Raw genomic sequence first — 24,566 nt, forward strand, 5'->3', positions numbered from 1 at the left:
CCCAAACAATTTGCTTCTTGCATATTCTTGTGTACCATTTCCTTCTCCGAGACCTCACAGGTCCTCTGGAAGGGAGAAGTCCTAATACAGACTGGGCCTATCGGAGCAGGGAGCTGCAAGAGAGCAAGGGATTGCTGCTCTCTCTTCCCATGTGGACCCAGCCAAGGTTATTTCTTTATAGTTGACCCATGAGGAGCCTGAGCAAACAGGCTGCTACTGCCTTTGGCCTCCTAGGAATTCACGTGGATCCCCCCGCACTTTGTGTTTGCTCTGTTCTCAGCTCCCCCTGACAGCCCTCCCCACCCTGCCTCTCTCATCTTTGATGTAGTCACCACGGACAAAAAGCTCTGAAAATGAAAGACCATGTTGTAGACTCAGAATGTTTGCCCTCAAGGAAAACGCATGTTTGCACAGAATCCTGGCTGACAGTTTCCATTGAAATGAAGAAGTCGGGGGCCCAGCAGGCCCTAGGAAATATGAAAATTGGTGCTTTGTTGGGCTGAATGCTAATGGTAGCTGGGTATCTGAGCCCTGCCCTTCACCAGAGATCTGAATTTTCCAGATGAAAACTGCTGGCTGGCTGCTGCTCTTGCTGCAAGCGCCTGTTGATGCCTGTGGCTCCGAGCCAGCTCGTTTGCCCCTCAAGGACTCTTATTTGTTTTTCTGAAATATGATGAAATGGACTCTGCTTTTAAAAATAGATATTTTCTGTAAATGGCTTGGATGGGATTACTGGCTGTGTCAGTCTTCCTTCTGCCCCCTGAGCCCTTTATCTCCTCCCTGCTGATGGGACACTGGCCAGGGCTGCTTGCAGTTTTTAAAATCACTTTTTATTCTTAATATTCTTTTAAAAAATATTCCTTTTAATCACTTGTTTATTTGCACACAGGCTGGAGAATCTATAGACTGCTTTAATCATCTTAACTTTTTTTCCTCAGAAATTTTTTTCCTGATTACCAAAGCAATACAATGCTCATTAAAAGAAAGATTCCAGAAATATATGCTTTTGGAAGCATACTGTCTTAGTTTACTAGGGCTGCTGTCACAGAAATAGCACAAGTGCATAGCTTTAGGAGAAGCAATTTATTTTCTCACAGTTCAGTAGGCTGCATGTGAATTCAGGGCACCCGCTCTAGGAGAAGGCTCTCTCTCGTGGGCTTCGGGGGAAGATCCTTCTCTCAGTTTCTGTAGAGGAACTGACATTCCTCAGTTCCTTGGTGATCCTCCCCCTTTTAGCTTTCTTGTCTCTCTGTTGCTCCTTATAAGTCAGAAGTGATTAAGTTTAGTTGCCCTTTACACTGATATGGCCTTATCAACATAACAAAGAAAACCCTATTCCCAATCAGGATTACATTCACAGGTATAGGGGCTTGGATTCCAACACATATTTTGGGAGACACAGTTCAATCCATAACACCTGGGCTGCCTTAGTCATCTGCTGGGGGCATGAGTCTGGGGGAGACAGGCTGTCTAAGACAGCCCTCATGTAGCTCACCCTGAGTCTGCTGAGTGGTTGAAGTAGGGCAGGGAGGGAGGAAGAGTTTAGGATTTAGAGGCAGCTCAGCAGTTAACCCTGGTGGTGTAGTGGTTAAGTGCTATAGGTGCTAACCAGAAGGTCAGCAGTTCGAATCCACCAGGCGCCCCTTGGAAACTCTATGGGGCAGTTCTACTCTGTCCTGTAGGGTCGCTATGAGTTGGAATCGACTTGATGGCAACAGGTTTGCATTTTGGTCAGCAATTAAGGGCCCAGGGCTCTGGAGGTGAGTAAGTCTGATTTCAAGTCTAGCTGAATGCTCTTGAGCTAGTTCTCTGACCTCTATCGGCCTCAGAGTTCTGGTCTGTAAAATGGGACTAATACCAATTCCTTTCCCTAGGGTGCTGTGCATTTTAGGTAAGATAATGCACGCATTAGAGGGTTTTCATGGTGAGGGTCCTGGCTCTCACAGCATGATGCCTATATTAGAAAGAGCCCACACGGGGCCTGCTGCAGCAGGGCACTCAGTCAGTGGTGGCGACTGTTACTGTTGTTCCACAGTTCTGCATAATGGGGGCCTCCGAGGATGGCCTTGGGAGCCCTGGCATGTCTGGCAGAGGGACAGTGTAAGGGTTCAGGAAGCTCTGGGGGCAGAAATGGCTGTGGAAACTGGGCTGCTCATCAGAATCACCTGAGAAGCATCTTAAAAATCCAGGTTCCTGGACTGCCCCCCTGGAGGTGCTGATTCTCTGGTGTAGGAAGGTGTTATGGATTGACTTATGTTCCCTAAAAATGTGTGTCGACTTGGCTAGGCCATGATTCCCAGTATTGTGTGGTTGTTCACCATTTTGTCATCTGCTGTGATTTTCCTATGTGTTGTAAATCCTACCTCTATGATGTTAATGAGGCAGGATTAGAGGCAGTTATGTTAATGAGATAGGACCCAATCTACAAGATTATGTTGTGTCTTGAGTCAATCTGTTTTGAGATATAAAAGACAGAAGTGAGTATAGACATAAGGGGACCTCATACCACCAAGAAACAAGAGCAAGGAGAAAAGAGAGTCCTTTGGACCTGGGGTCCCTGTGCTGAGAAGCTCCTCGACCAGGAAAGATTGATAACAAGGACCTTCCCCAAGAGTCGACAGAGAGAGAAACCCTTCTCCTGGAGCTGGCACCCTGAATTCGGACTTTTAGCTTCCTAGACTAAGAGAAAATAAATGCCTCTTTGTTAAAGCCATCTGCTTGTGGTATTTTTGTTATAGCAGCACTAGATAACCGAGACAGAAGGGGACCGGGAACTCAGCATTTTTAAAGAGCAGCTTGGGTGACTGATGAGCAGCCAGGTTTGGGAGTCACTGGACAGAAGCCACACTGGCCGACTGTTCCTCCCCTGTGGGTCCCACAGCACCAGAGCCCAGCTACAGAGGCTACCTGTGGCTTTGGGGGTGGTACACACAGAGTCTCGGCCTGCAGGTGCCAGTGCCCTGCTGCCTTCATCCCCTTCGCTCTTACTTCCTGTCCGTCAGAGTTGTGGTTGCTTGTGGACTGTGAGTTTACCTTGGTACTGTCACCAACTCGCTCTATGACCTGGCTAGGCCATGTCCCCTCTCGACATCTGTAAAATGTCAGCGTCCCCCTTAAGCTCTGAGGAGCCTGAAGTTTGACTAGAAAACATGGATCCAAAACTTACTTCTCATGCTTTAACTGTTTGCCTTGAGCTTGCGTTCTGAGTAGCAAGCCCAGTGATCCAGGCTTGGTAGCTGCCCTCAGGGGAGTTCCAGTCCATCCGAGTGGGTACTGGGCAATGCCCCATCTGCTTACTGCAGATGGCCAGTTGCCTAGGGGTTAGTAGGAGACTGAGATCTTTGGGGCTGTGTACTCTGGTCTCATTTGTTCTCCGTTGTTCTGGGTGAGTGGGTTTAAGGCTTTTGTTTTTTTCCCCTTGCACAAAATAGCAAAATATTTTCTCTTTTTACTCAAGATCAACTTTCTCTCCTGAGGGCTGCCTTTGTGTGAAAGATAACCCACATCTTTTTGTGCATTTGAATTGCCTCTCTGATCTCCTCCCCCATTTCCTGTGGTTGACTTGTGGCAATCCGAAGGCAAGTTACTGCGTGACCAGATTTTGCCCTCCCCGGGCTCCTCTTTCTTCAGTTGAGGAAGGACCTGGTCTGTTTTCTGAGCATTGGAGTTTAAGACTGTATGCATCAAGCTGAAGGTGAGTGTGAGCGCTTGATTCACTGAAATGATATCCGTGCAACTGGAGTGTGATGGAAGGCTTTCCTGCTGGAGGAGAATGCTTCCTGAGCATGAGGCTGAGATGCTTCATCTTTCATTGGTGGGGGAGGGGTGCCTGGCAGGTCACCCAGGGGGACATCCACTGATGGGATGTGTTGGTGCCGTGGGTCTGTAGCTCAGCATTTCACTTAGAAATGCCTCTCCCCTGTTCTGAGCATGACGAGGAGAACTTTCCATACCAGGTGAACGCTTGCAGCTGCCCTTCTGTAAAACTTTGTCAAAGGTCCCTCTGGTTTTGGGGATGGACTCTTTCTGTTCTGAAAGTCACCTTTTCTATAATTTACACACAGTGCTGTGTAAATGAGAGGTGGACTTCCTCGATGGAGCTGCTGTACCCAAGAGGAAGGAGGTAGGTACCAAGTGTCCTAAGGCCCTTCTTGGGCTGGAAAGCCATCTGCTTTGGGCTGAGCATCACAGAGCTCTCTCCGGAAGGACCAAATTCTTCTTTCTACTCTGTTTCCTAGGGCCTCGAAGAAAGAATAGATGGAAGAGATACTGTCCTTTTCTTTCTCCTGAGGGCACTTTCAGTCCCAGTAATTTAATGAATGCCAGAGAAGCAGATTGGATTTTAGGGCTCAGTTCCAATCAGTAATGAATTATAGTAAGCCTGCTGAGAACCTAGCACCATGAAAGAGTGCTTTTGGAGGTCGAGGTCCCTTAGAAACCACACAGTCCAGGAAGAACGCCTGCCTCCCTGCTTGCCCACGCAGATACCACTAGTCCCTCATGGGCTTCTTTCCTAGTGGGCCTAGAAGTGGCCTCACGACCTTTTTTTTTTGTAATTTTTAAGATAAAATATTATTGTAGTTAATATATGTGTACAAAAAAAAATGCCATTTTAAACTTTTTGATTTTTCAATTTTTAAAAATTATGGTAAAATACATATAACATTGCTATTTTAACCGTTTTTAAGTGTACAACTCAGTGGCATTAGTTATATTCACACTGTTGTACAACCATTTACATTATTTATTTCCAAAAATTTTTCATCACCCCAAACAGAAACTCAGTACCCACTAAGTAATAGTTCCCTATTCACTCCTTTCCCCGCCAGCCTCTGCTAACCTCTAATCTACTTTCTGTCCCTCTGCGTTTGCCTATTCTAGATATTTCATGTAAGTGCGATAATATATGTCCTCTTGTGTCTGGCTTATTTCGCTCAGTATAACGTTTTCAAGGTTCATCCATGTTGTAACATGTATCAGAACTTCATCCCTTTTTATGACTGAATAATATTCCATTGCGTGGATATGCCACATCTGGTTTCCACTTTTTGGCTATTGTGGATAATGCTGCAATGAACATTGATGTACAAGTATCTGTTTGAGTCCTTGCTTTGAATTCTTTTGGATATATGCTTAGGAGTGGAATTGCTGGGTCATACAGTATCCTCTGAAGCCCTGGTGGCACAGTGGTTAAGAGCTTGACTGCTTACCAGAGGTCAGCAGTTCAAACCACCAGCCCCTCCTTGGAAACCCTATGGGGCAGTTCTACTCTGTCCTGTAGGGCTGCTATGAGTCAGAATTGACTCTACAGCAATGGGTTTCGTTTTTTTTCTTTTTTTTAAAAATAGCCTCATACTCTTTTAACACAATATTTCAGGCAGTTTTTTTAAAAAATTTTATTGAGATAAAAATATATATAACAAAACTTTTGCCAAATTAACAATTTTTATATGTATAATTGAGTGATCATGAGGATGGTGCAGGACCAGTCAGTGTTTTGTTCCGTTGTCCATAAGGTCGCTGTAAGTTGGAAAAAGCTCGATGGCACCTAGCAACAACAACAACAGCAGCAACAACGTGACTCAGTGACATTATGTTCATCATGTTGTGCAGCCATCACCACTGTCCGTTCCCAAATTATTCCACCACCATTAACAAGAAACTCAGTGTCCCTTAAGCTGTGACTCTCCAGGCAGTTGTTTTAGGATGAACCTCTTGCCTTTTCTGATCTTATTCAAGCCCTTCAGTTCTTGGATGAAGGAATCAGGGCCGATCAATTGCCTCACTTAATGGGCTTCCATAGCAGGACATCACTGACCTCCAAATGACCGGATCAGATGTTTCTTTTCTTTCCACTTCTCAGCATCTCCCCCAGCATTTGATGTGGCAGACTGCCCCTTCTTCCTCCCGCCATCCCGCTGCCTTCACTGGCACTTCATTCTGTTGCTTCTCCTGCTTCCCTGAGTGTTCTTTCCCCATCTTTTCTGTGTCTCTTCCAGAAACCGTTCTTTCTTTCCCCTGTCCTCACAGGACATGGAGCCCTGGTGGCGCAGTGGTTAAAGTGCTCAGCTGCTAACTGAAAGGTCAGTGTTTGAAACCACCAGTGGCTCTTTAGGAGAAAGATGTGGCAGCCTGCTTCTGTAAAGATTTACAGCCTTGGAAACACTGTGGGGCTTTTCTACTCTGTCCTATAGGGTCACTGTTTTGGTCATCTAGTGCTGCTATAACAGAAATACCACAAGTGGATGGCTTCAACAAACAAGTTTATTTTCTCACAGTCCAGTAGGCTAGTGAAGTCCCATCTGCTCCAGGGGAAGGCTTTCTCTGTCAGCTCTGGAGGAAGGTCCTTGTGATGCATCAGTGTTCCCTTGGTCTGGGAGCATTTCAGTGCAGGAACCTCCGGTACAAAGGACGCGCTCTGCTCCTGGCACTGCTTTCTTGGTGGTATGAGGTCCCCATGTCTCTGCTCACTTCTCTCTTTTATATCTCAAAAGAGATTGGCTTGAGACACTATCTAATCTTGTGGATCTCATCAATATAACTGCCACTAATCCATCTCATTACATCATAGTGATAGGATTTACAACACAGGGAGATCACATCAGATGACAAAATGGTAGACAGTCATACAATACTGGGAATCATGACCTAGCCAAGTTGACAGATATTTTTTGGGGACACAGTTCAATCCATGACAGAAACTATAAGTCAGAATTGACTCGATGGCAGTGGGTTTGGTTTTTTTGGTATCCTCACAGGTAGTGCTTCCCGGGATTCTGTCCTATAAATGCCTAGAACAGCACTTACCACATAGTAGCTGTTTAGTAAGTCCTTGGTCCCGCCCTCCTGTTCCCCTGCTTGTTTCTTCATTGGCTTCACATTACCAGTTGGTGACTCTGGGCTTGTCACTCACATTCTCCGGGCTCTGTGGGATAACTCCCAAATGGAATGTGTTAGCCTGAAATATTTCCCCTAGCTCCAGGCTCTGGTTTCCGACTGTCAGCAGGTGTCTTCACAGGGATTTTCTTTAGCACATTCAACCTGATGTGTCTCAACACGATTTCATCATCCCTCTTAGCTAGCTCTTCCCTCTTCAGTTCTCTGCTTCTATTAACTGTATAACCTTCTTCCTGAACACCCCAACCAAAACACCCCAGTATCATTCTCATCTTCTCTTCACCGTCTCTCTCACTCAGTCCTCCCCACTTCTGCACAGTCTCTGGTGCTCTCCCTCCCTCCCTCCCTCTGTGCCCCCTTGACCAGTGGTTCAGGGAGCTCTTGCAGGAAAATCCTTACTATTCTCTTTATTTCCAGGCCCTTCCTCTTTCCTTCTTTCCAGTTCATGGTTGCTGGAGACAGCTTCTTGAAGGTCATCCCTGCTTAGTTATTTCTGTGCTCAGACACTCAGGCATTCTTGAATTCTAAGGTGGAGAAGTTCAGGCTTTGGTCTATAGGAACTAAAATTATTGTAGGATTGAGTGGAGCTTGGTGGGGTTTGAACCACCTATGGCTCAAAGACTTCAAATAAACAGTGGTCCCGAAACCTCATTAGCTCATTCCATTGCCTACTACCTTCTGACCTAGGGTGGAGACATTTCTCTAGCTTGTTTCATCAGAGATTGTACTTGTCTCCCCTGTGTGAACCTGAAGAAGTTGATGGCTGGAGGAGTGATGGGACTGGGGTGGGGGTTTGAAGCCAAGGCCAGAGGATGAGGCCGGCATCTCAGGATGTGCAGCAGAGATGATGGGGACCCATCTTCCTCAAGCTTCCCACTGTTGGAAAGGATAACCCTGGCCGCAGTGTTAAATGCTGGCCTGTAAGCCTCTCCTGGCACACCTGCTGTCAGAGTTACTGACCCAAGAGTTGTGGCTCCTCTCCTCACCTGAGCATCATCCCTGAGCAGGGGGATGGCTGCTCACATCCTCTTCTGTTGGCAAGAGTTGTGTTTGAATTTGGACCCACCACTTAGCTTTGTGGTCTTGGGCAAGTTACTCAATCTCTCTGAGCCTTTAGTTCACTATCTAAAAGTTAAGTTCATATTAGTATGTGTCCGATAGGGTTGTTAGGAGGATTAAATGAAATAATTCATATAAATGGTGCCTTTCCTGTGACAAGTGCTCAATAAATGTTAACTGCTGTTAGTAGTCAGAGTATAGTAGTAAGTTCAAGAAAAACTTGAGCCATAACATGTAAGATGCCTAGTAAACACTAGAGTCTCTTCCTGAAGCTTCCTGACTTATTTCCATTAGTCTCCTTGATACCCAGGGAAGTTCAGGGGGTAGGTGGAGTGCAGGTACAGTTTGTTTCAGGAGTCAGGAGGGCTGTGTGTCTGTCTTCACCATTAAGCAGCCGGGGCATATCAGGCCATTCTCTAAGCCCCTGACCACATGCTGTTGTATTCAGTTTCTTCACTTGGACTCTTGGCTCTTCACCTACCCCACTTCCTGCTCCTTCTCTGTCTTCTTGGTTGTTTCCTCTTCTCATCCTTCAACTCTGAATAGTCAGGGTTCAGTTCTTGGACCTCTTGTCTGCCTTCCCTATCACTCTCCCTCCTTGAATGATCCCATCAAGTCTCCTTGCTTTAAATGCTCAGCATATGCTGACATTCCCAAATTATATCTCTAGTCCCAACCTTGCCCCTGAACCTCAGACCCATACATTCAACTGCATGCCTGGCATCTGATGTCTGTAGGCACCTCAAATGTAACCCGGCCAAATACGAACTCATAATTCCCTCTGTTCCACTCAACTGTTCCTCCTGCAGGCTTCTCCATCTCAGTAAATGACGAAGTCCATCCTTCCAGTTACCCGACCAAGAACCTCAGTGCCATCCTTGGCTTCTTTTCCTTTCCTATTCCGTATTCACTCTGTTGGCAGATCTTTTCAGCTCTACCTCCAAAATATTCCCTCAAATCCAGCCACTTCTCACCAGCCCTGCTATCGTCACCCTGGTCCAAGCCACAAGCATCACTCCCTTGGATTATTGCAGTTGCTGTCTTACTGGTTTCCACCACCCTCCCCTACCTGTGGACAACATTCAGCATAGCATCCAGTGATCCTATTAATATGTGAATCAGATCATGTCTCTCGTCTACTCTAAACCTTCCAGGGGTTTTCCACATTCGGAGTAAAGCCCAGTGTCCTCACTGTGGCCTACGAGGCCCCACATGAGCCAGCCCTGCTCTCTGTCTGCATCCCCCCGCAGTTCACTCCACCCTGATCACATTGGCCTCCTTGCTATTTCTTGAGTTCACCCCTGGGACTTTGCATTTGCTGTTCCTCTGCCTGGAACAGTTTTCCTCCAACATTCTTTGCTTCCTTCAGATCTCTGCTCAAATGTGACCTTTCCAGAGAGGCCTCTCCTGACCATTTTACCTAAAATAGCCACCTCTCCTCCCCCTACCCCACATCACCTCCATTTTACCCTGCTGGATTTTTCTTCATAGCCCTTATCACCTGACACAGTTTATATTTGCTTATTGGTTTATTTCACACACACACACACACACACATGCTCGTGCCATGAGGCGCGGACTCTGTCTTGCTCTCTGCTGCATCCCCAGGACCTGGAACAGTGCTCAGTAAGCATTTGGTGGATGGTTGGGCTCAGGATTCCTGGGGCAGACTTGCCTATCAAGGGGTGGTGTCTTGTCCAGAGTACTCTTTGTCTGAGGGGGCTGGCTGCCTAAGGCCCTGTATAGGTGGTTGTGAGCACTGGAGGACAAGGTCGATGTAGGGCTGGTAGGATGCTGAGCCCATGGTGAGCACCCTAGTTGGTTCTGTTTGAATCAAGAAATCAGCCAGGGAGGCTGGGGATGGCTTGGAAGTGGCCACAGGTGGGCAGAACAGTGGAAGGAGAGAGGAAGAGAAGGAAACGGAGGCACAGGGCTGTGTCCAGAGAAGAGAATACTTATGGGAGGGAGAGCGTTTAGCTTCTGAGGTGGGTGTTACCAGGAGACACGCAAGTGACATAATAAAGAACTGAATACCAGTAACACCTTCCAGAAGCCAAGGGAAGGCTGGGCGGTCATCTGCCAGGTCGTTTGTAGTCTGGGCTCTGTGGAGGCTGCTTCATGTCCTGCCTGCCTTAGAAGGCTGCAGAGAGGGTTAGGTAGTGATAATGAGAGCTAGTGTTGATGGGCTGCTTGCTGTGTTCTAAGGGCTCTACATGTCTTTTCTCATTTAGCCCTCATCGTCCTTGAGTTCCCATGGAGTCAGTTCTGACTCATGGTGACCCCATGTGTGTCAGAGTAGAACTGTGCTCCACTGAGTTTTCAATGGCTGAGTTTTTAGAGGTAGATCACCAGGCCTTTCTTCTGAGGTGCCTCTAGATGGACTTAAGCTGCCAACCTTTTGGTTAGCAGCTGATTGCGTTAACCGTTTGCACCATCCAGGGATTCCTTAGTCCTCATAACCCACCATTATTCTTCCTGTTGGACAGACGAGAAAATGAGGTACAGAAAGTTGAAGGAACTTGGTCCCAGTCACACAGCTGGTAAGTGGTAGGTTGGAGCCCAGGGTGTCTGGCCCCAGAGCCTGAGCTTGGAATAGTACTGTCTTAGTCATCTAGTGCTGCTATAACAGAAATACCACAAGTGGATGCCATTGACAAAGAGAAATTTATTGTCTCACAGTCTAGTAGGCTATAAGTCCAAATTCAGGGCATCAGCTCCAGGAGAAGGCTTTCTCTCTCTGTTGGCTCTAGGGAAAGGTCCTTGTCATCAATCGTGCCTGGTCGAGGAGCTTTTCAGCGCAGGGACCCCATGTCCAAAGGATGTGCTAATCTTCTGACTCTTGTTTCTTGGTGGTATGAGGTCCCCATGTCTCTCTGTTTGCTTCTCTCTTTTATATCTCAAAAGAGATTGGCTCAAGACACAACCGAATCTTGTAGATTGAGACCTGCCTCATTAACATAACTGCCACTAATCCCATCTCATCAGCATCATAGAGATAGGATTTACAACACATAGGAAAATCACATCAGATGACAAAATGGTGGACAATCATACAATACTGGGAATCAGGGTCTAGCCACAATTCAGTCCATGACAGGTACCCTGAGGTGGTATGTATCGATGAGCTACGTAGTACAGCCTGCGAGTGAGAGGTAGCTCTTGGGGCCGGAACCAGGAGCTGTGGTGCCGGAACCAGGAGCTGTGGTGCCAGCTGCCTTTCAGAGACCTGCTGCCTGTCTGTGGTGTATTCTGTTGTTTACAGAGGTTTATTCCAGCAAACATGCTCCCTCCAGGGTGTCTGGCTGGAGCATAGTGGGGGGCTGGCTGTGTTTGTGCTGCTTGGGTTCCTGCCCTGTCTCTGTGTGTCTTCTTTGCTGCTTTGCAGGGCATGAGCTGTACCAAGGATGACAGGGCAGTGCTCTGCGGCTGCTCTTCCACCCCTCATCTGTGTTCCTCTCTTTAGGGGTGCCATTCAGGTGTGGCTGTGACCATTGATAATGACCCTGTCTCCTGATGTACTTCCATTTTAGTAGGGAACTCTTTTTTCAGTTGTTGTAAGAGTATGTATAACACAACATTTGCCAATTCAAAAATTTTCAGATGTACAATTTAGTGATCTCAATTACATTAATCATGTGCAATCTTCACCCATAATTGTTGTCAAATTTCCCATCACTATAAGCAGAAACTTACTGCTTTGTAAGCAGTGACTCCAGTAGGGGACTCTTGAAGCCTGTCCCAATCTCGTCCCCCACCCTCCAGGGCATAAATGATGGCCCAGCTACCCTTTGGTGAGCTAATCAGACTTTGCTTTGGGGCCCCCGTCTGTGCTTTCTGCATGCAAAACTGTCACCCAACTTGGGCAGGAGGTGACAGCAGAAAGCAGGGCTTGTTTTTGGTGATGGAAAGCCAGAGCTGAGATCTGGTCCCACCTGGTGCTGGGTTGGTGGTCCCAGCTCCCCCTCCTCTGCTCCCATCCTGGAGCTCGGGAGCTCTGAGAGGGGGAAAACAAGGATGAGAAGCCTCCTCTGTGTAGCTGATGAGGGGAAGCAAGCTTGCTGCCTGCCGAGTGTTTTTACCTTTGGAAAGTCAGCAGTCCTTGTTTTTCCTTCTTCATGTGCCAGGAAAAAAGCCAGTCCAACAGTTAGGGAGAGAAGGGTCTTTATTTTAGTGGTACTGAATTATTAATTTGGGTGTGCATGTTGCTTTCTCTCCCTTTTCATATTTCTGACCTGGGGCATTTTAGACAGGGTGGAGTGGATAGCTGAAGGTTTCCTCAGGATCAGGTAGTTCAGCCCCTTTGTTTGTAGACGACCCAAGAGTCCCACAAGAAAGGCTTACACCAGGCAGGCTTCACGCTCACACCTCAGATGTTAACTCTCCAGTCACCTGAGTGTGAAGACCCCCATTCACCCTTTTCTTTTTAAATTTTATTGTGGTAAAATATACATAATAAAACATTTGTCGTTTCAACCATCTTTACGTGTACAGTTCAGTGGCATTAATTACGTTCACCGTGTTGTGCTACCACCACCCCATTCACCTTTTAGAGATAGACTGTGGGTCCTCCCAGTGACCCGAAAAGGGGGAAATCAGCATCGTTACTTTGCTGTTTTAGCAGTTTGAGCATTCTTGTTCTGCAGCTTTGCTGAGAACACAACAGGTGTATCTCAGTGGGGAAAACTAATGCTAAGTCCTTACAAACTTGATACTTTGAGGGGTGGGTCCTTGCCTAACCCAATGATATATAGCAAGGGGCATCCTCTATGTCACCCCGTCCCTGGTGCGTGTTTCCTCACCCCAGAGTGGGCATGTGGGATGTGTAGAGCAGGACTTCCTTGGTGCATGCACGAATCTCTGGCCACTTCACTCCCAGGGCCAAGGGCACCCCACGCCTCCCTGAAGTGCTGGCGCCTCCAGGTGTGGTCTCAGTAGCCACAGCCTCAGGTCATGCTTAGAGGGAGGGCCTCGGAGACATTAGGAAAAGGCCATAGCTATACTGAAGGTAGTTTTACAAGAAGGCTTCACTCTTTTTTAAGTTTTATTGTGGTGAAGTAATATGTAACATAACATTTCAACCACTTCTGCAGGTGCACTTCAGTGACATTAACTCCATTCACCACGTTGTACAACAATTACTACTGTCATTACCCTGAACAAAGACCGTACTGCTTAAGCAATACCCCACATGTCTCCCTCCTGCCTGCCCTAGGTAACCACTGATGAACTTTGGTCTCTGTGCGTTTGCCTATATTTCATAGAAGTGGGATCATACAATGTTTGTCCTTTTTTGTCTGACTTATTTTATTTTTTTTATTTTTTTTATTTTTTTTTTTTTGTCTGACTTATTTTAAAGTAATGTTTTCCTGGTTCATCCATGCCATAGCATGTATCAGAACTTCATTTCTCTTTATGGCTGAGTAATATTCCATTGTATGGATACACCACATTTTGTTTATCTGTTCCTCTGTGGATGGACACTTGGATTGTTTCCACCTTTTGGCTAGTGTGAATCATGCTGCACTGAACATTGGTGTACAAGTTATCTGTTTGCATCCTGGCTTTCAAGTCTTCTGGGTATATCCCTAGTAGTGGAATTGCTGGGTCATAAGGTAGTTCTGTGTTTAACTTTTTGAGGGATCACTAAATTGTTTTGCATAATGGCTGCACCATTTTGCAATCCCACCCAATGGGCTTCTTAGCAGCCAGAGGAGCTCACCCTTCCAACATCCTGTAGGTCCTCCGAAGCAGGGAGGCGGACTGTGCAAGAGGTGACTAGCGCACGCAATTTTTCACCCTCTCACCTCCTCATCTCTGCAGCTCATGGAATTGAGTGATTCTCCAGGGAGGGTTGACCTGCCCTCTAGGACCTGCCTCTGCACCCAGTACAGGTATGGGATTGGGTGGGCAGGAGAGGGCAGAGCAAGTCAGGGCCACAAAGCCACACTCCTCCCCTCGCTTCTCATTTTCAGTCACGATTCCTGGCTCAGCTCAGAATCCCTGTTGGGAGTCTTCTCAGTGTAGGAAGGAGGGTAGGGAGGATTCACATCCACCCCCAGAGCTGGGGCAGCCAGTCCTGCCCTGCCGCTTCTCACGTGCACAGGGGCCAGGTTCTGCCTGTTATTCCATTCGAGCTGATCTGACTTCTCCTGTGCTTCTCCAAGTGCTCTGTCCTCCAGGCCTGCTCCTGGCCCTTCCGCTGTGAAGTCTTCCCTGACTGCTCACGCACCTTTAGAGCCACATGGCTGGATTGTGTATAGCAGTTAAGAGCACAGGCTCTGGGGTAGACTGCTGGGGTTGGTATCCTGTTGGCCCCTTGTTACCTACACCACGACCTTAAAGCAAGTTACTTAATTTTTCTAATCCTCAGTTTCCTCCTCTGTAAAATGGGCCTAATGACAGTCTCAGCATTGTTATAGGAATTAAATGAGACAATGCTTAGCACAGTCCTGATACATCTTAATAAAAACCAAAAAAACACAAACAAACCCATTGCTATCGAGTCGTTTCCAACTCTTAGCGACCCTAATATCAGCTGCTGTTATTATTAGTGTCATCCATGGTCTGTTTGACCTCGTCACTCTAGTCCAGGTTTCCGTGTAGGTAGTCAAAGGATGGAGAACGGCCGAGGTGGAAGGGCCCTCGGTACAGTCTGGTTTGACAGTAATAACAGGAGCCCCCACTTGGAATGCTGGCTGTGCCAGGTGCTGTTTCAGGCACTCTTCCTGTATTAACTCAGTTGATCCTCACAGCATCTCTATGAGGCAGGTTCTACTGTTATCCCATTTTACAGATAAGCAAATAGGGCCACAGAGAGGCTAAGTGACTTACCGAAGGGCAGTCAGCCAATAAGTGGTGGAGTTGAGAGTTCAGCCCAGGTAGGCTGGCTCCAGTGTCCCTGTTCTGGTCACAACAATGCTCTGCCTCATTGTACAGGCTCAGAGAGTGGAGGGGACTTCCCCAAAGTGTCACAGGCCCTGGTTTGTCTTCTTTCTACCAGAGCTAGCCCAGTGCCTTGCAGGGCTCCAGGCACGTGTCAGGAGCCTGACGGACATGTGTGAGGACGGGAATGATTTGGGTGCCGTAGTCACCCTGAGTATTGGATGGGGTTCCTCAGGGTGTAATCTGGGGGAGGATAGTGGGTGGGGCAGGTGCCCTGGTGGTAAGTGTCCCTGGGGGCCAGCAGCACCTCCCTGCTGTGTCTTCATGGACCCCAGGGGAGAGCAGCTTTCCCTTCCCTTCCTCTTCCCAGGAGCTGGGGGTAGGAGGGGACATGTCTTCCCGGTGACTCTCTGGTCAGCAAGGCCAGCGAGCTGACTTCTGGAAGACAGGAAGAGCTCTGTTTGTTGGGTCAAGGCTGGAACAAGTCCCTTCAGCCAGGCACAGGCTTCAGCGGGAGGAAGCGTGAATCACCAGGGCCTTTAGAGGCACCAGGTGAATGAAGTGGTGTGTTAGGGGATGCACCCTCATCTCTCTTGGGCCCTGCATGCTGCGGGAGGGTGCCCAGAAGGGCTGGGGCGTTTTGTGTTCGCATGAATGGTTTTACTGGAAGTTCTTTTGAAGTGGTTTCTGTGACCCAACAGAGGCCATAAAGAACCAGTTTAATCCCTTCTGACAGTCCTGTTTGAAGACATAACACCTACTGATGCCCCTAGTCCTCTTCAGTCCAGGCTAAACACACTCAGGTTCTTCAGTGATGCCTCAGAAAATTTGATCATGAGGCCACAGGCCACTTATGGCCACTGTCCTAGTCCTCACCGTTACCCAAGTTCTCTTTCCTTGTTTTCTTTTATCTCGGCCCTTTCATCTCTCTCTCTCTTTTTAAATTTTAGGCGAAACTTTACCACGCAAATTAGTTTTTCATTAAAAAGTTTTCTATACAAGTTGTTTTGTGTCATTAGTTGCATCCCTGCAATGTGTCAGCACTCTTCGCCTTTCCCGTTCCACCCCGGGGTTCTCAGTGTCCATTTTCTTGTCCCTTCCTGCCTTCTCGTCTTTGCTTTGGGGCATGTGTTGTCCATTTGGTTTCATTTACTTGACTGAACTAAGAAGCACTTTTTTGTTTTATAGGCCTGTCTAATCTTTGGACTTTGGGAGTGGCTTCAGTTCTGAGTTAGCAGGGTGTCGGGGGCGTAGTCTGTTGTGGGGTGCCACCGGTCACTGTTAGACCAGTAAGTCTGGTCATTTTTTTGTGAATTTGAATTTCGTTCTACATTTTTTTCTGCTGTGCCCGAGACCCTCTATTGTGGTCTGTATCAGAGTGGTCTGTGGTGGTAACCCGGCACCATCTAGTTCTGGGCTCAAGTTGGTGGAAACTGTGGTTCATATTGTCCATTAGTCCTTTGGACTGATAGTTTCCTTGTGTCTATGTCTTCATTCTCCTTTGTTCTGAACATGCTGGGACCAATAGATGTATAATAGATGGCTGCTCGCAAGCTTTTAAGACCCTAGACGCTACTCACCAAAGTACATGTAGAACATTTTCTTTATGAACTATGTTATGCCAATTGACCTAGATGTCCCTGAGACCATGGTCCCTAGCCCTCAGCCCAAGTAACTGTCCCTTAAGGTGTTTGGATGTGTCTAGGAAGCTTCTATGACTTTGCTTTGGTCAAGTTGTGGTGATTTCTCCTGTATTGTGTATTGTCTTTCCTTTCACCAAAGTTAACAGTTGCCTACTATGTAGTTAGTGATTTCCCCTCCTACACCTTCCCTCCCACGTAACCATCAAAGATTGTTTTTTTCTGTGTGTAAACCTTTTCTTGGGTTTTTATAATCATGGTTTAGTACAATATTTGTTCTTTGTGATTGACTTATTTCACTCAGCATAATGCCCTCCAGATTCATCCATGTCGTGAGATGTTTCCTGGATTCATCATTGTTGTTTATCATTGTGTAGTATTCCATTGTGTGTATGTATCATAATTTGTTTATTTGATGAGCATTTAGGTTATTTCCATCTTTTTGCTATCGTGAATAATGCTGCAGTGAACATGGGTGTGCATGTGTCTGTTCATGTGATGGTTCTTATTTCTCTAGGATATATTCCTAGGAGTGGGATTACTGGATCATTCATATGGTATTTCTATTTTCAGCTTTTTAAGGAGGTGCCCTATTGTTTTCTGTAGTGGTTGTACCATTTTACGTTCCCACTAGCAATGTATAAGAGTCCCAATCTCCCTGCGACCTCTCCAACCTTTATTATTTTGTGTTTTTTTGATTAATGCCAGTAATGTTGAGGTGAGATGGAATTTCATTATAGTTTTGATTTGCATTTCTCTAATGGTTAGTGATTACAAGCATTTCCTCACGTGTCTGTTAGCCACCTGAATGTCTTTTTTGGTGAAGTGTCTGTTCATATCCTTTGCCCATTTTTTAATTGGGTTATTTGCCTTTTTGTTGTTGAGGCGTTGAAGTATTCTGTAGACTTTAGAGATTAGACCCTTGTTGGATATGTCATAGCCAAAAGTTTTTTCTCAGTCTGTAGGTTCTCTTTTGATGAGCATAGTGTTTAATTTTTAGGAGTTCCCAGTTATCTAGTTTATCTTCTGGTGTTTGTACATTGTTAGTTATAGTTTGTATTATATTTATGCCATGTATTAGGGCTTCTAGTGTAGTCCTTATTTTTTCTTCCACGATCTTTATTGTTTTAGGTTTTATATTTAGGTCTTTGATCCATTTTGGGTTAGTTTTTGGGTATGATGTGAGGTATGGGTCCTGTTTCTTTTTTTTTACAGATGAATGTCCAGTTTTGACAGCACCATTTATTAAAAACACTGTCTTTTCCCTATTTAATGGACTTTGGTCCTTTATCAAAGATCAGCTGACCATAGGTGGATGGATTAACATCTGGGTTCTCGATTTTGTTCCATTGGTTTAAGTGTCTGTCGTTGTACCAGTACTAGGCTGTTTTGACTACAGTGGCTGTATAGTAGGTTCTGAGATCAGGTAAAGTAAGGCCTCGTACTTTGTTCTTTTTCTTCAATAATATTTTGCTTATCTGGGCCTCCTTTCTTTCCATATAAAGTTGGTGATTAGTTTCTCTATCTTGTTAAAGAATGCTGTTGGTATTTGGATCGAGATTGCATTATATCTGTCGACTGCTTTGAGTAGAATTGACATTTTCACAATGTTGACTCTTCCTATCCACGAGCATGGTATGTTTTTCCATTTATGTAGGTCTCTTTTGTGTGAGGGTTATATCCTTGCACTATACTTACTCAATCTGTATGCTGAGCAAATAATCTGAGAAGCTAGACTATATGAAGAAGAATGGGGCATTAGGATTGGAGGAAGACTTATTAACAACCTGCGATATGCAGATGACACAACCTTGCTTGCTGAAAGTGAAGAGGACTTGAAGCACTTCCTGATGAAGACAAAAGACTACAACTTTCAGTATGGGTTACACCTTAGCATAAAGGAAACAAAAATCCTCACAACTGAACCAATAAGCAACATCATGATAAACGGAGAAAAGACTGAAGTTGTCACGGATTTCATTTTACTTGGATCCACAATAACACCCATGGAAGCAGCAGTCAAGAAATCAAAAGATGAATTGCACTGGGCAAAAGACCTCTTTAAAGTGTTAAAAAGCAAAGATGTCACTTTAAGGACTAAGGTGCACCTGACCCAAGGCATGGTGTTTTCATCACCTCATATGCATGCAAAAGCTGGACAGTGAATAAAGACCGAAGAAGAATTGATGCCTTTGAATTCTGGTGTTGGCAAAGAATATTGAATATGCTATGGACTGTCAGAAGAACGAACAAATCTGTCTTGGAAGAAGTACAGCAGAATGCGTCTTAGAAGCGAGGATGGCGAGACTTCGTCTCACGTACTTTGGACAGGAAGGATCAGTCCTTGGAGAAGGACATCATGCTTGGTAAAGTAGAGGGTCATTGGAAAAGAGGAAGACCCTCAACAAGATGGAGTGACACAGTGGCTGCAACGATGGGCTCAAGCATAACAACAATTGCGAGGATGGCGCAGAACTGGACAGTGTTTCATTCTGTTGTATACAGGGTCACTATGAGTTGGAAGCAACTCGACAGAACTAAACAACAACAACAAAGATCTCTTGGTTTCTTGCAATAGTGTTTTGTAGTTTTCTTTGTATAGGTCTTTTCACATCCCTGGTTAGATTTATTCCTTAGTATTTTATCTTTTTAAAGGCTATTATAAATGGTATTGTTTTCCTGATTTCCTTTTCGAAGTTCTCTTTATTGGTGTATAGGAATCCAACTGATTTTTGTATGTTCATCTTGTATCCTGCTGCTCTGCTGAATCTTTCTATTAGTTCTAGTAGTTTTCTTGTGGAATCTTTAGGGTTCTCTTTGTATAGAATCATTATCATGTATGAATAGGGATAGTTTTACTTCTTCCTTTCCAATTTGGATGCCCTTTATTTCTTTTTCTTGCCTTATTTCTCTAGCTAGGACTTCAACACAATGTTAAATAGGAATGGTCATAAAGGGCATCTTTGTCTTGTTCCCATTCTCAGGGAGAATGCTTTCAGCCTCCATTGAGAATGACATTGGATGTTCGTTTTGTATACCAAAAAATAAAAAATAAAAAAATCCAAACTCATTGCTGTCCAGTTGATTTTGACTCATAGCAACTCTATAGGACAGAGTAGAACTGCCTCCCAGGGTTTCCAAGGAATGACTGGTGGACTTGAGCTGCCAATCTTTTGGTTAGCAGCCTGAGCTCTCAAGCACTTTGCCACCAGGGCTCCTGGTTTTTTATAGATGCCCTTTATTATGTTGAGTAATTTCCCTTCTATTTCTATCTTATTGAGAGTTTTTGTCAGGAATGGGTGTTGGACTTTATCGAATGCCTTTTCTGTGTTGATTGAAATGATCATGTGATTCTTTTCTTTTATTCTATTTATGTGGTGGATTTCATTGATTGATTTTCTAATGTTGAACCATTCTTGCGTACCTGGTATGAATCTCACATGGTTGTGGTGTATTTTTTTTTTTTTTTTTTTTTGATATGATGCTGAATTCTGTTGGCTAGACCTTCTGTTGACAATTTTTGCATCTGTATTTATGAGAGATGATGGCTTGTACTTTTCTTGTTTTGTGGTGTCTTTGCCTGGCTTTGGTATCAGGGTTATGCTGGCTTCACAGAATTAATTTGGGAGTATCCCCTCCTTTTCTATGCTCTGAAATAGTTTGAGTAGTACTGGTGTGAGCTTTTCTCTGAATGTTTGGTAGAATTCTCCAGTGAAGCTGTCCGGTCCAGGGCTTTTTTTTGTTGGGAGTTTTTTTTTATTACCTCTTCAATCTCATCGCTTGTTATAGGTCTGTTGAAATTTTCTATCTGTTTGTGTTAGTTTAGGTAGGTAGTGTGTTTCTAGAAATTTGACCATTTCCTCTAGGTTCCCATATTTCTTGGAGAACAGTTTTTCACTGTATTCTGTTATGATCCTTTTTATTTCAGTTGGGTCTGTTGTAATGTTCCCCATCTCATTTCTTATTTGGGTTATTTACTTCTCCTGTTGTTCTTTTGTGAGTTTGGCCAATGGTTTGTCGATTTTGGTGATCTTTTCAATGAAGCAATGTTTAGTCTTGTTGATTCTATTGTTTGTCTTTTCTGTATTTCATTTATTTCTCCTCTGATCTTTATTATTTCCATTCTTCTGGTGGCTGTGTGCTTCTTTTCCTGTTCTCTGTTTGTTTGAGTTGTAGGGCTAACATTTTGATTTTGGCCTCATCTCTTTTTTTGATAACATGCATACCAGCTTGTCTGCACACCTTCGAGTAAGGCTCTGTCTCTGCTCCCCCCCATCCCTGATAGGTCACCCCACAAGGTCTCTCCTTTTTCTTTGGATCTCTTCTGTTTTCCTTGCACTATCCCCCCTCTCCCTTCGGGTCTCGCCATCTTCTGATGATCTTCCTCTTCTGCTCAGATTCTCCCTCTTTGAGTTTCCTTCCCCTTTTTCCTCCCATCTCTTCATCTCTCTTCTTTCCCTTCTGAGGGTGTCCAGAGTTGAGATGGAAGAGAACCCCTTAAGTTTGGCCCTCATGTTTCTCTTCTCATTAGTTCTTGGCAGCCTTCTGTCCTTGAAGCCCTAAGGCTTGTTCAAAGGCTTTATTGCAAAAAGCCCACCTCTGGCTCACCCCCTTTGTCTGGTAGATACCCCTCTTCCTTGCCTAGTTCTTTTGGTTCTAAATACAAAACATTGCATTTTCCCTATTATCTGATTTTTATTTTTATTTTTTTGATCCATGATCTCTGCATGTTGTGCTTTTTTCAACTCCCAATTTAATTGTCTCTGAGTCGGTTTGGCCTCCCTCTTAATTTTGTGTCGCCTGTAGTCTGGATAGGCAAAGCACACCTTCCCTCTCTAAAACCACTGATCAGTGAAAAAGTGTAAACACTGAAATTGAACAGGGAAAGGGCCTCAAAGATCATCTGGTTGACCTCTTCATTATACAGACCAGGAAACAGAGTTCCAGAAAACTGAAGGGAATTGCTGTGCAGGACCCAGCGACTCACACATGGACAGGGCTGGGTTCAGGAATTGAGTTTCCTGATTCTGAGGTTTTTCCTAGATGCCAGGTGGGTAATATCCTGGCTTTGAAAATATTTGAATTCACACCAAACCATCGTGGGTTGTGTGTCCACAGGCCAGGAGTTAACAACATTAAGTGTTGACCAAAAAAGAAAAAAAAAAAAAAAAAGAGCACACACCACTTCCTGGCTTTGGTGACAGTGTAATTGCTCATAATTTTATGAGTAGCTTTAATAAAAGGGCAGACACTGTCTAAATTACTAAGGCCTGAGCTTGAATACAGTTAGGACATCAGAGCAGGACAGTCAGGCACAAAGAACAATTTGTCCTGTTGATGTTTCATTTATGCTCTGTTACCCTTTGCCTGGGAGCCAGAGTCATCCTGATAAAAATGTAGGAAATCCCCAGGCCCTATTCTAACCTGGGGCCTGTTGCTGCCTTGCTAAGCCTTTCCCCAGATCTCCCAACAAGGAGCCAGCTGCCTGGGTGCAAGCTCTGCCTCTACCTGGCGATGAGTCCTCCAGAGTAGGAGCGTGGTGGACAGGAGAAGTGGAATGCCAGGCAGAAGCACCAAGAGCAGACCTTGCTGCCTGCACCTTCTCTGCCAGCCCTTTGAGTCTGGGTTTCTGCCCCTGGTGCGGTGCTGGTTTCCATGGCCCAGCATTGACTGAGGATAGACCAGTGACCCCTTTGAAGTTAGTAACAAATGGTTTCCCCTTCTATCCCTAGGCTCCACCTACAGCGTCTTGTCCATCATGCCCTCAGACTCCGAGAGCAGTGGTTCCCTCAGCAGTGTGGGTGAGTACCACCATCCTGGGTGCCAGACGGGTCAGGGTCTGGGTGGGAGCCGGAGCAGCCTGGGGGTGTATGAGGGGAACATTGGCCCTCACTCATCAGATGATTTATGGGAGCATCTTCTGTTGATTCCATTCACAGTTTCTCACATCAGCAGTAAGTTCTCTTAACGGAGGATGGCAAAAACCTGGCTCTGGTGTTAGAACGGGGGTGGGTGCTGGGGGGCATGTTGCCATCTCCTCACTGTGTCAGGGCATAGGACTGCTCAACGAGCCTATCGCCTCACCCTCCCCTCAGAGGCCCTGGAGGCACTCAGCGACTCTTGTCCATGAGACTCATCCTCTTTGAGACTCTGTAAGTGGGAACAAACAACCTACAGTGCAGTGTGCTGCCATGGGTACGGGAGTAGCCAATCCATGCTGAACTGGACATGTCTTTCTGAACATGGGGTTCGGAAGCCCATCAGGTGAGGCCTTGCTTATGTCTCTGAAGGTACACTAGCAGGAGGGTCAGAATAGTCTCTCAACCTTCTAACACCTCTGTGACAAATTCCTTGTGTTAAATCCCCTCCATTTAACATCCTAGGAGTCCCTGGTTAGTGCACGTGGTTAACGTACTTGGCTGCTAACCGCAGGAGGTTCGCGTCCACCCAGAGGCGCCTCGGAAGACAAGCTGGGAGGTCTGCTTCCAAAAAATTAGCCACTGAAAACCCTGTGGAGCACAGTTCTGCTCTGACACACATGGGGTCTCCATGAGTTGGAGTTGACCTGACGGCTAGTATTGAACATCCCTAGCGTGGTTTGTGTTGTCTGCTTGGATCCTGATGGGTACTCCTTCAGTGGCGAGTCCTGGAGTTTTTGAGTCAGGAGGGCTCGCAGAGGTCATCTGGTCCAATTATTTCATTTTCCCTCGTGTGGACATATGGGGAAATTGACACCAGAGAGGGAAAGTCTCATTCCTGAGATTCCAGAACTGGCCCGGGCAGACCTTTCATATGGTGATTCGATCAACACTTCCTGAACCCCTGCAGCATGCCAGACATGGTCCTGGTCTGTGCGCTTGTGGACCTTCAGGTCTGTGGGGGAAGAGAGTTATGTAAGTAATTACAATAAGGGAGATCAGTGTAATGAGAGGGAAGACAAGTACCAGCAGGGTCCTGTCATCCTGTCTAAGGGGTCAGGCAGGACTCTTCTGGGACCACGATTCAGAGCTCCTGACGTTCTTGTATTCCTTTGTCCTGCCTGCTTTGGGGGCCTTGAGACACATGAGTTGCACGATGGGATTTTTGGAATGTTGAACTTTTGACTGACCCACTCAGGAAGTACACAGGGGTGGGCAGTCAGGCTAAGAACAGGAATAAGGTGGGGCTTTTGTGGACTGGGGGAGCCTTGAGTGCACCCCTGTTGCCTCTCTCATGCCTCGCCCTTCTCGGGCTCCCTCTTCCCCTTGGGAACAAGGAACGATGATCTAACAACTCTCTGGCCCACTCATTCACACTGCGACTTCATGGCTCAAAGTGTCCCCTTTCCTAGGAGCATTTGAGTTTTAAGAGGGAACTCAAGAGAGAAATATGCCTAACCCACAGCAATGATTGCTAATGGTGGAATTACAAGCACGAGTAGGAAGATAGTCTTGTGCAGCTGCACCTTTGCATACCCTAAAAGGGGCAGCATGTCAGGGACCCACCAGCTGATTCTAAACTCACATGAGGCTGGTTCAGCCTCGGGATGGACGAGTCAGCAGTGCCCCCAGATACTTCTTGGGAGTCACAGGCAGGCAGAGAGCAGTGCTGTCTCTGATGTGCTTCCTGTAGTAGGCTGAGCCTTCACTGTCTGATCAGATCTGTGACACTGAAAGAACTGGTTGCATCCCTTCCAGTCAAACCCTACGTTCACGGGGAGTCGAGGTTTGCTCTCCTCTTTGCAGCTTATGTCGTCTTTGGGTGTGTAGTTCCATTTTTCCACAGAAGGCCTTTGGCTACAGGCAACAGTGAACACCTACTCACACTGCATTAAACAATAAGGAAATGTATTGTCTCACGTAGCAGGCAGTCCGAGGTGGGGCCCAGAATGTCGGGATGTGGCTGTGCATCTTTGTGGCCCTCCTGGCTCCGCCCTCCTCTGTGTGGTGTCCCCCTTCAGGGTGCTGGCCTGGTGCCTGTACCACCAGTTCCAGCCATCACAGCCACACCTGAAGGTATCCAGAGTTGTGGTGTCCAGTATGGGCGACGCCAGTAACAGGTCGCTCTTTCAATTTAAATTAATGAAAACGAAATCAAGTTAAAAATTCT

General features: G+C 46.0%; 1 protein-coding gene across 1 annotated transcript in view; it reads left to right on the top strand.

The window, feature by feature from the left end:
- The window catches only part of DLG5 (discs large MAGUK scaffold protein 5), a 159,202-nt gene that overhangs the window by 48,877 nt on the left and 85,759 nt on the right, over positions 1-24,566 (top strand). Inside the window, exon 2 of the mRNA XM_004383168.1 lies at positions 22,211-22,279. Within this exon, the coding sequence (XP_004383225.1) occupies positions 22,211-22,279 (69 nt within the window). The remainder of the gene's footprint in view (positions 1-22,210; positions 22,280-24,566) is intronic.

Source organism: Trichechus manatus, unplaced genomic scaffold, assembly GCF_000243295.1.
Source record: "Trichechus manatus latirostris isolate Lorelei unplaced genomic scaffold, TriManLat1.0 scaffold00106, whole genome shotgun sequence".
Classification (NCBI taxonomy): Eukaryota; Metazoa; Chordata; class Mammalia; order Sirenia; family Trichechidae; genus Trichechus; species Trichechus manatus.